General features: G+C 39.3%; 1 protein-coding gene across 1 annotated transcript in view; it reads right to left on the reverse strand.

Annotated features, from left to right (window-relative positions):
* The window catches only part of JAZF1 (JAZF zinc finger 1), a 195372-nt gene that overhangs the window by 76202 nt on the left and 102357 nt on the right, over positions 1–16813 (reverse strand). Inside the window, exon 2 of the mRNA XM_054161204.1 lies at positions 10488–10560. Coding sequence (XP_054017179.1) covers positions 10488–10560 — 73 coding nt within the window. The remainder of the gene's footprint in view (positions 1–10487; positions 10561–16813) is intronic.

Here is a 16813-nt window from a genome sequence, read left to right on the forward strand (position 1 = left end):
GCTGTAATAACAACAAAGAAACAACCAAACCCCTGAGAGATTCAGTAATCTCAGTCTAACAGCATTAAAAGAAAGTCAAAGGAAAATTACTCAAATCTTTTCTATTCCCCACAGCAGATCGGAGCAGCAGACACCAAAGAAATCATGGTATGCTGAAAATGGAAGGTCACACATTACAGGAGAAAGAACTTAACATGGGCTGTCATACAAACTTAGGATGATGAGGCTAGTCTCACCAAAATACCTCTCCAGATGGTAGTGGTAAGTGGTACATCTGTGGTACTACAGATGGTACTGCCAAGGCTGTAGAGCACACACTCCAATCCATAGCTACTGCCCTCTCTCTTACATTATCTTTTGCATCCATTACAAAAGCTGCTCTAATCAGAAATTAATTCATATTAAATAACCATGGAAGGCAAATGCACAACAACTCCTCTGCAAACCAATGGCAAATCAGCACTGTCTGCTTCTGTGAACCATCTACATCTATAAATGGAATTATTTCCACCCCTGCCTGTATCCTTATACACCACCTGGGGCAAGAAGTTGTGCTTGATTTAAAACCAAAACAACCAAAACCCCAAACCCTAACAACAACAAAGAAAAAAAATCCAAACCAACCCAAACAACACACCACCTTTCTTTGTTCTCTGGAAAATTAGAACAAGCAATCTAATGTCTGCAAAGGTATTGCTTCAGGGAAATTAAGACTAAAAGAGTACAGTACAATTGGTCAGGCTGATTGAATAAGCAAGCCAAATTAATTGAACAAAACTGCCTTCAATAGCATTTGCTTGCTGAACCAAGCAAATTTATTTGACTGTTTCAGGCTATCTTAACCCAACACAGGTCACTTAATATGTAATGCAAACATGCACAACAACTATTGTTAAAATACACTGGATTAGACATTTAGAGATAGACTTTCAGAAATCAAAGGTATGCAACTGCCCACCTCTAGTCACAAACACGTACAAAGAGCTGTGTATTAGAAGTAGCCTATGTAGGCACACCAGTTTCAGGAGTTTATTTCTGCTCACTTTTCCAGCCTTGCACATTGTCTTACTTTCTGAGGTGGGGACAGGAAGGTTCAGAACAATCCAAGGACAAGATCAGAGCAATCTATCCTCTGTTTTTTCATTCATACCATCATACCAAGACCACAAAAAAAGGTAGTCCTGTGGTTTTGCATATATCTCTACACTGTTGAAAATTATTTTCTCATTTGATGCTATATCCTCTTAGCAAAAATAACTAATTAGGAAAATAATAAAATCACAGAATCACCAAGGTTGGAAGAGACCTCAAAGATCATCAAGTCCAACCTGTCACCACAGACCTCATGACTAAACCATGGCACCAAGTGCCACGTCCAGTCCCCTCTCGAGCACCTCCAGGGATGTTGACTCCACCACCTTCCTTGGCAGCACGTTCCAATGGCAAATGACTCTTCTCAGTCAAGAACTTTCTCCTCACCTTGAGCCTAAACTCCCCCTGGATGTGCCAGGGCTTCTTCCTCTTAGCACTAACAGCACTTTGCAAGATTATGAGAGCAGCTCCAAAGGAAAATCACAAGCTAAATAAAATTCAGGTACATGGGAACCTCTTCTTCTTACTTTTTCTGATCATATTTAAAGTTCCTTTACTACAAAATAGCTGCTCACAATCAAGGCAGTCAAGCTTCATTAATTCCTTGCCATAACAGACGTCCTCATTGCTCTTTCGTTCCTGCTTTTAATCAACCAGTTGCTTTCAGTTGAATTCAGCCTTAATCTTTTTCATTTTGTATTTCCACAGCTTGAAGTGTAGTTGGGATTCCAGTGCACAATGCAGGTTCGTTCTGGCTCTGTACTGAAGATGCTTGGTGACTGCTAGGACCTGTGTTATTCCTGTCAGAGAACCCTGCGAAATTCTCTTGCTGGCCTCCTGAATGCAGCCCCAGCCTCATTAGGAAGATAAGGGTAGAAGCCAGCTCCATCAAGCTTTCCACCTGGTCTCCATTTCTTGGGACACTGGAGTATTGCAGAGGAAGTGGGGGGATATACAAAGTTTCTCTCTGGCTCAAAATCAAATTGAGAGGTCAACTCAACCACAAAAATACTTAATTAAAATTAAGGCTGAGACTAACACACTGGAGCAGATTCTCTGTAGCGGAAGATGACATCAATATTCTTTACTCACAAGCCAAGTTTGCCAGCACTAAGAATATTCTCTCATCTGCACCTAATCTCCAGACTGGGCTATAGCCTGTTCTAAAGCATTACTTGCTTAGCCTTGGTACACAACCTCTAAACTCCTACTTCTAATTGTCACCAAGACACAAAGACATAGTTTGTGCTACAACTCCATCCTGTTACGTAGCCTTTGTGCTGCTCACGTTTCCCCTCCCTCACTGAATACTGACAAGTCTTTGCAAATGATGTGTGGGAGCCCATACCTAGAAGCATTATATGCAAAGATGAGAATGAAGAAGGCAAGGAAACATGAAGTGCCCATGGGCACTTGGAGGAACAATTCCAGAATGCAGTTTGTTATATTTTAATCAATTACCAATTAGTGGGATATTCATTACTGGAAGGAATCTAAGAATATGCAATGTACTAGCATATCTAAAGTAGGAAAAAATATGTATTAACATATCTAATATAGGGAGGGAATAAAGAAGGAAAAGTAATGCAATCATTTGCATTTTGAACTACTGAATTTATTTGCAAATGTCCCTTTCAGTCCTACTGCAGATGAATCTTATGCATGCCTTTTTGCAATGGATCCAAATATACAGCATTACCATAAAACAGCACCACTTTGTTTTAAAAAGTCAGTAAAATTACAAAAGAAGCACAACTACTTTTATACAAAAGCCCAGTGCTAAGTAAACTTTAGCCAAAAAAAAAAAAAAATCAAGTACAAAAATAGTCAAATATTACCAACAGCTGGTCTGGACCACCTTGGGATTCCAGGGGAGGTACATTTGCCAATCTGTAAGTCATCACATGTAGCTTAGAATAGAATAGAATAGAATAGAATAGAATAGAATAGAATAGAATAGAATAGACCAGACCAGGTTGGAATAGACCTTCAAGATCATTGCATCCAACCTATCATCCAACACCACCTAATCAACTAAACCAAGAAGCTTGTAGCCAAACACTGGGCTTTCCTAAAATGTTACCTACTCTGCCTGTATTTTTCTCTTGTGCATGCAGTGTTTCATTGCTGCTGTTGACAGTGATTTAAAACCATGTCAGAGTAGGAAGTAACTAGCTGTACACAGCAGCCATTTCTCTGAATGGTGAAGACAGGAAGAACAGTCACTGGTTTTAGCCATTTTATCTCAGATTGTACTTGAAAGGAAACTAATGCACAAATGTAAAATTTATCCTCAACCTTCGCACTGAATCAACTCACAACAGAGTTTCCACAAATTCTTATTTCTGCAGAGTGTGTGAAATGGCATATTGCTGTGTTTTCCAAAGAGCTTTGTATCACAAAAAGCTGCAATATGAAGAATTGATGCTTGTTCTGGAGCCCTCAACACAGGAAGGACATGGACCTGATGCAGTGGGTCCAGAGGAGGGCTATGAAAATATTCTGGGAACACCTCTCCAACAAGGACAGCCTGAGGGAGCTGGGGTTGTTAAGACTGGAAAAGAGAAAACTTCGGGGAGACCTGAAGGGGGTCTTCAAGAAGGATGGAGATAGACTGCCTACAAAGGTCTGTAGTGATAGAATGAGGGGCAATGGTTTGAAATTAGAGAAGAGTAGATTAGACTTGATGTTGGAAACAAGTTCTTCACCCGTAGGGTGGCAAAACACTGGAACAGGCTGCCCAGGGAGGTAGTTGAGGCCCCATCCCTGGAGATATTCAAGGTCAGACTCGACAAGACTCTGTGCAGCCTGATCTAGTGGAGGATGTCCCTGCTCACGGCAGGGAAGTTGGACTAGATGACCTTTGGAGGTCCCTTCCAACCCAAACCATTTTATGACTCTCTATGTTACTACCACAGTCTCATAAGGTCCTCATTGTGCCATCACACACACAAACACGCAGAGAGACCTGTTACCCCACAGAGATGACACTGAAATATCTGAATACAATTTTTTTTTCATACAGCAAACAGTCCTGAAAGCATAACTGATGCTCAAATGATGCTCAAATTTAAACGCTTCAGAAAAGAAATGCCTTCCTTTTTACTGCAAGGTAAAGAATTTCTCCCCTGCCTCCCAAAAATGAAGTGACCTGTGCAAGAGATCCGTGCAGAAGAATGGGGATTGAAACAGGAGTGACCAAGACAAAAAGTGCCAGAAAGATAAAAAGACTTTTTCATCTGTTTTGGAATGCCACATCGTAAAAATGATGAAGAAATGCCAATAAAGACAAGACTCCTGAAAGTCTTGAGGATTTGTACTGATGGATCTAGTGCTTCCTAACTAAACTACACACACAGAGGTGTGCATATGCATATGTATGAGGACAATGCTGACCTGACAACACTTTGTTCACTTCAGCTTCATGAGACAGAATTCTTTCTGTCCCTGAGTCTTCCATAAGAAACATAATTACCTCTCAATTAAAAAGAAAATTCCAGCCCCACATTCTTTCAATGTCCCTACATGTTTTAATTCATCATGTAATTTCTATTTCAGGGCACAGTATTAGAGTTCTCCCTTAAAATGCCAATCTGCTTTTTGATCTTCACTGCTGACATAAAATAAAAGAGCTATACATTATATAAATCTTCAGTTTCATTTAGCTTGAAACTGATAAAAAAGAGAAAACAAAGACAACTGCATAAATCTTTCCAAACCAAAAGGCATTCCCCTTACCCTAACTAACATTCATTTCTGCACATCTTGTTTGAATTAGCATCTGAAGCTTGTCTTGTTCCATCTCCAGAACAAGTCAAATAGCAGAGCATAAAGATATGGCTACATGAATAAAAACACATGAGCTACTTGGCCACTGCAAATCTAAAAATAAGCTCAGATAGAAAAAAAATATTATCTGGCAACTGACATGTTACTTTGATCCCTTCATTTCTGTACTCTGTCGTCCACATTCAACCCAGCAGCTACTGGAAGCATAGGCATGCGCCTTCAACATGACAACAGTCAGCAGTCTGAGGAAACCACTGCACTTTTACAGAGCAGTGCTATTCAATTCAAATAAGACAGTATCATGTTACAGAAAGGAAAAGTTATGTTTTAAGACAAAGGGCAAGTTCTGTGGTACTAGGCACTATAAAATGTTGCAAGTCTAAACAGGTGGCACAGCAATAGTTAATTGCATTCACTGGCTTGGATTTTCTTGTGCAGAAAAACTGATCTCCAATAGGATTCTTAAAATGGAAAAGTCCTTCTTGTCACCACTCTTGCTCCTGTATCATGGCAGAAGAATGAAGACTGCATATGCTATACTGAAAAATATATGATGGTTTTCCTTTAGTTACTGTTGTAATAAAATAAACTTGCTTTTTCATTCAAAAAGTCAAGTATTTGGAGATTAAAAGTCAGTTTTCAAGGGTTTTCCATATATTTATGTCTAACATGTGTCAGTTGATCTATAATGTAACTGTGTGATACTGTGTGATAATGTACCACTCAATAATACAACTTCAAAGTTGAAATGTGAAGCCTGAATTAGAAAGACCTGAAGTCTGATCTTCTGCTTATCAAATGAATGATGCAGTGAACACTTATTCTAGAGGAAGATGGTCACTGTTTCAGAATACTTCCATTTTGTATTTGCTTTCTGAAAAATCATCCATTAAGAAAGCAAACTAAGAGCAACAAACTTGCTTCTCTCCAGTATTAGGACTTGACTTTGATTCCAACAACCATTCCAGTGATGGTACACAGACATCAAGAAGCAATGAGGAGAAATGATGTCTTACCCCAAATCAGTTAATAGTCTTATGATTAAAACACTTCTAAAGGATCAGAGAGGAGGAAACTGAATCTCGATCTTCCACATGCTATTCAAACAACTTAGTGCTCATACTCTTAGAAAAAAGGAAGCAACAGGATTTGCACTGCTGCTGACAAAATGTTCTATAGATCTTTTCAGTGGCATATCCAGTTATCTCTGACAGGCTACAGTCTTTCATGAGCTTCTTTAACTACTGCTGATTAACTTACCGCTGAAGAAATCCATCAAAGCAGAACCACAGGAGAAAGTGCAGTATGTTGCAAAAGCTGTGAATGCTGTGCTAGGAAGATTTAACGTCAATTGTAACACTGATAGCATGTGTAACTGTTATAACTAAATGCATACATAGAACCAAAGGTCAGAGGAAACCCTCTAAGCACAGTGCAAAAGATAACCCTAAAGAACAGATATGAATAGAAGCAATGCATGACAAAAGTGAACCTCCTGTACAGAAAGAAGCACTTTCAGTTGCTATCTGGCACCGAGCAAAGTATCTTAAAAAACCCCAACAAGGCCAAAGAAATACAGGATCAGTATCATGTAGCTTGAATGTTCTGCTAAGAAACCACAGAGATGTCAAAGGGCACTGCCTCCAAATCATTTTTCTTACTATTGCATCAGTAACATAGTGCATACTAAATGTATCACTACCTAAGGACTTACCACTTTTAAAAATAACTCTCAAATGAGCATTAAATCCTATGGTGCTGGCTGTTAATTTTGCTCCTGGAAAAAACAGGCAATAGTAGAAGCAGTATTAGTGAGCTGGACAAGACACAGGGACAGTCTGCAGTGGTTAGAACTTTTCATGCAATTAGTTCCTTTCACAAATGCATACGCTCATAGAAATGATTGATTTTACTTGTGGTATTATAAAAGGAAGCAGTGTAGGGAAATTTGTTCTTGTGAAGTCAATGACCATTGAGAGGAAATGGAAATGGAGGGAGAAGCTGGCAGCCTACAGGAATTTACAATGGTAACATTGAGACAAAAATCTTCTCGTGAAAAAGAAAATCTAGAATGAGATGCAAAAATGTTAGGACTGGCTCGGAGATGTGCGAGGACAACCCTGGACTGTTCACCCAAGAATGCTATCAAGTCTGTGCTCCCAGTTGTGCATGAGAATAAACTTTATGGACATTCAACAGTCTCATTCAACAGACTGCTTACAGGCAACACTGAAAATATTCACCCCAGTGTGCTGTAACTGCAGGATCTATGTTCAACACTTATTTTATGAGATAACCTTTCTGGTAGATCTCCAGAGGTTCCTTCTGACACAAACCATTCTATGGTTCTATGACTAATGTAATTACAAGTATTTAGGTAGCTTTTAAAAGATTTTAAGATTACAATAGTCTTTGCTTTCAGCATTTCCCTAATACAGCTATTACATGATCTGCAGTAGAAACACTACTATAGCATCTTAGTTTCAGTTTTAAGTGCATTCTAGTTTCTTTTTTTTCCCCACTATGATGCAAATTTTTCATTAAAGCAATTGTTGTACCTAAGAAAAATCTCTTATATAAACTATATTAAGTGCACACTTAGTTGTTCTGTTTGCAGTATATGCTTCCAATAATAAAAGCAACTATGGCACTTCCCACTTTCCATTTTCAAGGTGAAAGGAATTTATTCCAATAAATTATGCTTTCTATAACTGGTACTTACCATCTCAGAGTTGAAATTCCTCATTTAAAACTTAATTGCAAAGGACTTTTCATTCACTAAGTTTTGGAATCAAAACTTTCTATTCGTAACAATTTTTTTTAGTCTTACCTTTTTTAGTCAAGGGAAGTACTTGTACACCTCTGTTGTCTTCTCACCTCTGCCAATAATGCTGGGATCTTTTAAAGCAATCAACCTGTTCCCACAAAAGCTACTTTCTTCACTAACAGGTAACCAGCAGTATCCACACGAGACAAATCTTAGAATATGCAAATACTGAGCAGTTTCCCTTCATTACACTGCACAAGCCTAAAAGCCTTGGCAAACTCAAGAACCACAGTCACCAAAGTCTCAGAACAACAGACTGAGAGGCACAAACAGCACTGTTTAAGTCAGAACTAAACATTTGATCTAAGCAGGAGTATAAGCAATATTAAGCACTGCCTCATTTCAATGCAATACAAAATATAAAGGTGTCTTGACCCATATACAAAGGAAATACCTCTGTGGAGTACTGGAGACTGCTGTCCCACGTGCTCATTTGCAACTAACTCCTGACAGATCACAGCCAGTACCAATGTAGTAGCACCATTAAAATCCTTGCAGACAGACCATTCCTGAATTTACAGGATGGAAGCAGATGAACTGCATCTGCTTTGGCAGCACTGCACCTTACTGACTCCAATTCTGACTACTAAGAAAGCAAAGGGAAAGTGGGGAACAATCATCAATACTGGGGCCTGCATAAAGGCTATACTAAACTTCACCTGAGAAAAGGATCTGTGGGAATTCAGCCAGTGCCTGGTGCAAGTGTTTGATGTAGCAGTGACAAACCATTATGACCTATAATTTATATTTTGTCCACTGGTTTTAAAAGGAATGTTATCTGTCTACCCAAGGATCACACTTATGGAAGCTGCATCTGGGTGTAGTTACTGAAAGCTTTAATGGCAGTAAATCTCCAGACTCAGACGTCCACAATCTGAAGGCTGTTTCAGAACTTAAGAGCACGTACAGGACTGCTGTATTAATATGCCTGAGAGAATAACCAGAGGTAGAAGGGAAATAGAGATGAGCATATGTTTCAGTTTGGAAAAAAGACTCCTGTACCCTTCTGCCTCTACTATCTGAGTTAGCAATACTTCATCCTCCCAGCTATCAAGTCAGACAACTCAGATTTATGTTTTGGTTTGGTTTTGCTTATAATGGTCACCATACAACAAGGCAATGGCAGAGCATAAAGTACACCCAGTTAATCTTTCTCCCACAACATATATTAAGTGTACATCTTATCATGCAATTCTGACAGTGCCCAAGAAATAGGAGTTCCTCTTTTCCCAGGCTCCACAAGAATGTACAGCATATGTAGAACATAGTGAATATACAAACGCAGAGAAAGATTGTTGTAAGGCCTGGAACTCACAGCAGAAACTGAACTTAGTTCAGTTGCACTTGGAAGCCATAAAAGCATGGGTTTAAAAACAGTGCAGCAGTATCTGGTGTTTGATATCTAACAGTATGCAACATGTTTATGACATGTATTAGGCCACAAAATCTGAGTTCATAGCCTGGGACAACAAAGCAAAACTTGGCTCTGGCATATGTAGTGGGAAATAGAAAGGCATGTCTTGTAGTGTAATGGATATTGCTGCTCCCTTGAGAGCTTGAGCTGCGTAGAGCAGGTGGTTCAATGAAAGACATCAGCACTTTGGAAAAAAATTAAGATACAATTAAAAGAGCAATTAAATAGCAGCTGGTTCAAGTGAGTAAAATCAGACTGGATTTCAATACAAACACAACTCAATTCACTCAATTCAGTTCTGCAGAATTATTTATCAGAATTGGGAAAAGTAAGACATTGGTCAAAATAGGTAGTGAGTAACTAAAACTGTCTCAGCCACACTGAACTCACTTAAAAAGGGTACCAAAATCATGGGATCTACATGAGGCATCACTTTCAAACTACTTGAAAAATGGTCTGATTCTAAATCAGACAAATCAAGTCCCGAGGCAATTGCTGTGGTCTTAAAATAGCTTTTCCCTACATTTAAAAAATAAAAAAACCCACAACTTCCCACATTAAGTAAAATAACCACAGAAGCAACATATAGAATGGAAAGAGGGAAACATACCAAAATACACAGCCACATACCAAGCCTACGTATTGAAAAAAAAAAGTGTTATACATTAAATGAGATCAACAGAAGTAAGTGTTAAAAAGGGTCATGGCTAATTTCAAAATATGCATTAAAGGGTAGGACTGTCTCCAGGAAGAACAGGACTTATTTGCCAAGCAGGAAATCAAGTCAATACCAGCTATTCTTAATCATCATAGTCTCATGCAGTGGAAAAAATGTAGTCATTTTACCAAATGAACACCACTTCTTACTTTCAATGCCTCAAAGTCTTCTTTTCCCCCCTCCACTGACACCCTTTCTCTACATCAAATGTTACAGACAGCCAAACAATGGATTCTGTGTTTGGAAAAGTTTGCTGGTTTGTTTGGGTTTCTTTAATTTTTAACATGAAGCAGAATTAGAATGAAAAGTTTGCATGTGACTGAAATGAAAATCATTTTTCGCTCCACTCACTTGTGTGGAGTACAAGAAAGCAGAAAACTGGGCAAACCCAAACCGTCTTGTTTTGCACAAGAAAAAGGCTAAAATCAAATTAGAGTGGTGCAGCTGAATGCCTACTTGTATCCTCTACAAATGTGATTTAAAAATGTAGTTTAATTCAACTGTCTTTCCAAAAAACAAGTGCTATCATAGTGTCATAGAACCTGAAACCGAACAGGCTGCATACAGCAGTGTATACATTTCAGCATATGCAAACGTACACATATTGCGCAAACAAGGTCAGTGATACACAAAACAGCCACACTTACCTGTTAATGTAACTTAAAGCAACATAGGTTGGCTGCTGAAGTTCTTGTTTCTCTAATACACGTGGGTCTGTATCTGGAACAAAAAATACACCACATTGATTTTTTTCTGTATTTACACTGAAGCAGATGGGACTGTGTAAGGCAAAGCAAGACAAGCGGAGACAAGAGATATAGAATAGCTCAACCCAGTTTGGCCATGCAGAGTATGCTTAGCACAGCACAATCATTTGTTCATTCATTCATAAACACGGTATTGCATTACTTTACACAAGAATTTGAAACATCAGCACTGGTGTAATTTCCAACTGTCACACAACCTTTCACAATCCCAATCATAAATACTAGTTTTCACTGCTTTCCATGATTTACAGTGTTGAAAGGATCCAGCTTTCTTCCTTTTTAATGTAGCTATTCCTAAGCATGGTTGACAAATTCTGAGATGTTTCAAGAGTGATTAGATCTCTTAAGCTGGGACTTGATACTTCTGCATCTCTGAGGTTTGCTTTCTCCTTTCTCTTCAGCTTACTTTCTGAAGCTCTCAACGAGAGGAGTCATACAAAAACACACTTAAAGCAAAATGCTGGGCAAGCAGAGCACTGCCCACCAAAAGCCCTAAAGCAAACACAGTCTAGTTCCCTCGAGTGCTAACTTTCTCACTCAAATGAAAGAATATGTTTCCAATCACTGTTTTCATTGTCCTTTTCAGTGAAGTTTTGCTTTTATCTAACAAAGAAGTAGTCTTGGTTTAAATTTCTGAAACCAAACTCAAGGGAGTATGCCCACAGTTTATGCAATTTTCTTACGCAAAACCATAGGACCATATTGAGGTTTCAAACACAGCTTTGCCCTCCATTGTAGAAATGTATCTTTAGGAGCTAGGCACAAATAGTCTTCAGAAGTTCCCAGTGGAAATTGGGCATCATTCCTGCACAGATTACTACATAGTCGTTAACAATATATTCTATTAATTACTTCAAAAGCAATTCTGGGGGCAACTTCTGCATTTTAACTATAAAGAATACAAACTGCTTTAACTAAAAGGTTCCCCTTAGCACTGCTGTTATCTTTTACTTCTGAGAAGCATCTACTTGGGGAGGCAGCAGAAGAACCCCAAGCAGATGCCTTGGTTTGGATTGTTCCCACTTCATCCTACAATTCGGAGCACTGTTAATGTTTAAAAGCTCATTATCTTGGTAGCCACATTTGTTTGACCTGATTAGCTGCTTCTGGTGTTTTTTGTGGGTTTGGTTTTGTTTTAAAAACACAATACAATTATTTTGAAATCTGCCCTGCCTTAAGGAAGATTTTTAACTGAACTGAACAGGGACTGTGCTTGAAGTAGGTGCATTTGTCACATTACTGCCTGAAGCAGAAAATGTCTTTATTCAGGGAGCAGGGAATCCCCTGTCCCACCCCCTCAAAGCTCAGACTGATCCTAATCTTTCTTCCCACATTTACTCCTGCAAAACTCAGGCTCCAGGATTTACTAACATGCCTTTATTTATATTTCCCTAAAGAGATAAATACCTTTAAAGAAGTTCAGAAAACACGGATAAAAGCACAAGTGCCAATCTAACCAGCAACCCCAAGCCTATTATCCTTAAAAGGAGCAGAGCTTGCTGGTGCCTGGGGAAATTCTGCAGTAATTACCAGCACACCATGCTCTGTATTAAGCTAACTAAAGACAACAAAGCATAGGCTATCTTCCACGTTATCTTTATAATTCACTTCTGTGAGGAAGTCAGGTTCATGCAACACACAAAGATCTTCCACTTGCCTTTGTTTCTACAAAGCCCATAGTCATTTATCAGGCCAAGCACATAACAGCTGTCATGGTGAGCTCTCTAAGATTTACACCTCAGTGGTGCATGGCCTGCCATGAAACTGTCTCAATCCAGAATGTCTGCAGAGCATTAATCCCAGTCAGGACTATCTGAGAACTGCCTCAACTCAAGTTTAGGCATCTGTGCTTAAATGACTAGGTCTTTGCTAATCCAGTTCTTAAATGGGATTAACCTCCATCTATAAACAACAGTTTCTGAGACCGAAGGAGACAAAATTCGGGCTGGTTTGCATCAGTGATGCACATACTTGTGGGAGAGGACAAGGAGGGGGGATCTAATGAAGAGTCCACCACCTTTGTACAGATCACCAGCAGCTCATCATAATACCGGCCGAAGCTGAAAATGAAGATGAAACCCCCATAGCTTTTATAGGGGCATATTATAAAAACACAGAGACATTTTCCTGCTGGCATCTGCATAAAGCAGAGTCTCATCTCTCAGTAGGTGCTGCCAGACACACAAGGAATGCACTGCCTACAATCTCTCTTCAGTGTGTCTAGCTCTTCTTCCTCCCTGTATCAGATGACACATGTATTTCAAGTCCATTGTGCTGTACATCCCAATTCCACCAAAAAAAGGAGGTGGTCAAGAAAACCTTGATATATTTTTATTCCTCTTGCAACCAAATGCTGTGTTGCTGGTCATGAGAACATTGCATTCACTTCTGCACTGTAGCAGGAACTATACAGAACACTTTTGGATATTATTTCTCTTCCGCAGCTATAATAACAGAAGGAAAAAAGAAAGCACAGAAACTTGTGCTGGGGCCAATGAATGGCCCTCAGAGAAGAGCAGAAAAGGGCCAAAATCAGGCCAGCTGTGTCATGGGTACCAGCAGCCATGGGTACCAGCAGCCATGAGTGCCAGCAGCCCTTTCCCAGGCAGAGGGGCACACAGGCTGCACTGGCAGCCCCACTGCACGCCCCTAAAAACTGCACAGCCTTTCTATTCAGGGCACACATTTGCTCACCACTGCCAGCTTTTTTTCTCATTGTCTTAAAATCTCAGAGATCCATTCCTTTGCAGCTGCATTACTTCTTCATCTTCCACCCAACCTCAGACATCACCCTGTCTCTCTTCTGCCCCTTCCTTGCTATTTGCCCTGCTTCCCATTGGTACCTCCTGCCCTCACTGTCCGCTTCTCTTCCCTCAAAATGTCCTGACATACAAACAAGTTAAAAATCACATGGGGATGCCTATCACTTTATTCACTCTTGTACCACAAGAATGAACATACATATAATTGTTTCCTGTAATGTCCTCTTCCCTGCAGCCTTTGACTCTCTCCTCCACAGCTGTATTTTACTTACAATTTAGAGAGTCTAAAGTTACTTTCTTGATGTTAGTCATAATACTTTTGAGCACAGGGTGAATATACATTACTGCTAACAACTACAAGAAGAGTGCAACCATCCCAGACTGGCTTAAAAAAACAAACCAAGCCAACCAATCCAAACCACCAACCAACTCCATGTGGTGGGTTTAGGCTATGCTTCTAACTGAGCTGGTCTGGCAAAGTTAATGCTGGGGGGGAAAAGTCAACCCACCACACCAAATAATTAGCCTTTTTTTAAACATTAAAGATAGCAAACAGCTACAGTGAGATTAAGTAGCAGTAGTCCCTGATGTTGAGCCTTCAAGCCTAGAACTGACCTGAGCTCCCTTGATTGTAAGAAAAATATCCAGATAGCACAAAAGCAAAAAGAAGCAGAGATTATTAAAGGACTGTTTGATTAACATCACTCTAACTAGTCTCCCTTGCTTCTTGGAATAACATGCACTATCAAAGGCTCACTACCTCATTAGCTTTGCAGCAAGACTTTAAATCTGGTAGAACAAATTGCCACCCACTGTATGTTAGCTGCCTTCATTACTTGTCTCTTTTCATAAGCATTATGTTCCACTGATTTCACAGAAAAGCACCATGTCCTTTCTGTAATGCTGTGGGGTTGTTTTAGTTATGTTCTCTTATTTTACTATGGTGTTGAGATTTTGGAAATGTTTTCTTTCATGAACTGCTATTAAAATGTTGTTGGGGTTTTGGTAGTGGTTTTGGTTGGTTGGGTTTTTTGGGGTTTGTTTTGTTTTGTTCTGGTTGGTTTTGGTTTTTTAACAAGAACCACCACAGAGTTTTGTTCTGGGTCCCACTGTCTCACTATTGAAACACCAAAGTGTGGGTGCTAACACCTACGAGAGAGGGTTACGCAACTCATCATCTCTACGATTTGGCATCTCAAATTTCTCACATTCCCAACTGGTTTTATGCTGGGCAACCAGACAAATAGCATGAGTGTGCAATTAAGGCTGAGACCATAAACTGCACTGCACCATCTTTGAACTGCTCAGACAAAGCCAGGCATATTCTCTGGAGCATGTTCTAACAAAACGAATTACTGAATACTGAACCCAATTACAATTACTAAAACACCTCACTCAATGCAGAAATAACTTGAAGCTTGAACACACTGCAAAATCCTAACCTGGTGAAGTACTTTAAAGGGAGTGAATAATAAAAGAAGGCATATACATTGTGTAAGTGTATTCTTCATCAATAATATAACTTGGTTCTACATATTTCTCCACAAAAACACATGCCACATCTTCATACTGTATAACAGAACAATAAATCTTGCCCTAAAAGACACAGAAGTTATCATAAGCAACTCTACTTTCACGAAGTCCCTGACTTAAATCACTGTGAAAAAAAATATATCATTTTTCACCTTATAAAGGGCACACAGGAAAAAGTGCTAACAAATTTCAGGGGCATTATTTTACAAGTGCAGGTTTTTTTCTTACATGGACTAGGAAAGGTCACTACCATGAGCAAAGTGGTAAAGATAGTCTCAGAAGAAAAACCGATGACTTACAGGAGGTAAAATTTAAACAACTCTTCAACATCTTAAATATGAAGTGACCAGTGCTACTTTTACACCACTGTGCCACAACTTAACAGGCAGAAATTGAGGTGAAAACTGACAAGAGTACTGGTACTTGATGAAGCACACAAATCCCTGTTCATATCCAAATGAACTGACTGAATTGTCAAGATTTTTTGGAAGTTGTGACTCTCCAACAGAGTTCCCTGATGCTGTAAATAGCATGTTTTGATGGGGTAGGGTATGTGTCCAGATCTTACAAAGACTTAAGTTTGAAAAACATGCCTGCTATCAGCTATGTCATTACTTCAGCCAAATAGTTGCCACAATTGTAAAAAGACAAAACTCCCCTTGCCAACTCAAGGCTGTTATTTCTGTTTAATCTCAAAACCAGTAACAAAATACCTCAAAAGTTAAGAAAACAAGGGCCCTGCAAAATATTTAAAAACCAGTGAAATTCATATTTACAAGGACTAAGGACAATATAACCTATTGCCAAGTCCCTTGGAGAGGTTTACAATAATCTCACCTTTTTGTGCATGATCACACTGAGATGAACTGCCAAAACAGAGTTCCCCCAGACTCACAACTGATTTTGTCAGAACCTCTGTACACATATTTTGCTCGCCCACCACCAGGTTCACAGAGTGCCTGCCTTGTATTTCACTTGGCCCCTTGAAACTGGCTGATATAAGTCAGCCCAGTTAGTTAATTAAAACCTACACTTCCCTCGAAACTAGCCTGCTTCACTAATGATGCCAATGCAAACGTTTCTGTTGGCTTTCTCAAAAGTCCACAATCTTTCTTACATAGATGTGGCTAAAAAAGCCAGAAACAGATAAATTCAATGTTACTGGAAACTGTTTCCCATCCAAGCCTTCCATTACAAGGAAGCCATTATGAATTTGACAGTGTCAATTCCCAGTGTAGAGTTATTCAGGTCTTCTTACAAATGTAAAGAATAAGATTACAGGCAGCTATGATTTTACAGCTATTAACATGGTCTCCTCATTGTATCTTTAAGAGAATAAAAAATGAGTTGATGCTCTGCACTTCAAAGACAGAACAGTGGAGAATAAATACCATGATTCTGCAACAGTTTTAAACCTACCTGACTTCAAGAACACCTTTAACATTTACACACAATTTTAAGTTCTTTCTGAGATCAAGGTGTTAAATGCCACAGAGATGAACTTATCAAAATGTGTCAAACAGGTTAGATACCAAACTCTCACACATTTCCAGATTAAGCTCTCATAGATGACAAAGAAAGATAACTTCAGGCAAGTACAAACAAGAAAACACTGCATTTGTTTTAACTTTCAGTATTTCAGTGAACACTAGAGGCTTCACGGTATTTTTGAGTACAAGATTCTCCCTATCTGGCCCCAGAGTTGCAAAAATTTCTCAGCTGCAAGCAGTTTATTTTCACTGTGAAACTACTCATAAGTGCATGTAGGCTTGGGAAAAAAAACACAACCAACTTGCAAGACACAGGCCACATAAATATTAAAAGAAGGTCACAAAACTGCTGTCTTTTTAGCCTGCTGGGAAACAGCTCTATTGGCCTGACAATGCTCCACTAGCACTCCGATGCTGCTCA

This window comes from Dryobates pubescens, chromosome 4 (assembly GCF_014839835.1).
Source record: "Dryobates pubescens isolate bDryPub1 chromosome 4, bDryPub1.pri, whole genome shotgun sequence".
NCBI classification, from domain to species: Eukaryota; Metazoa; Chordata; class Aves; order Piciformes; family Picidae; genus Dryobates; species Dryobates pubescens.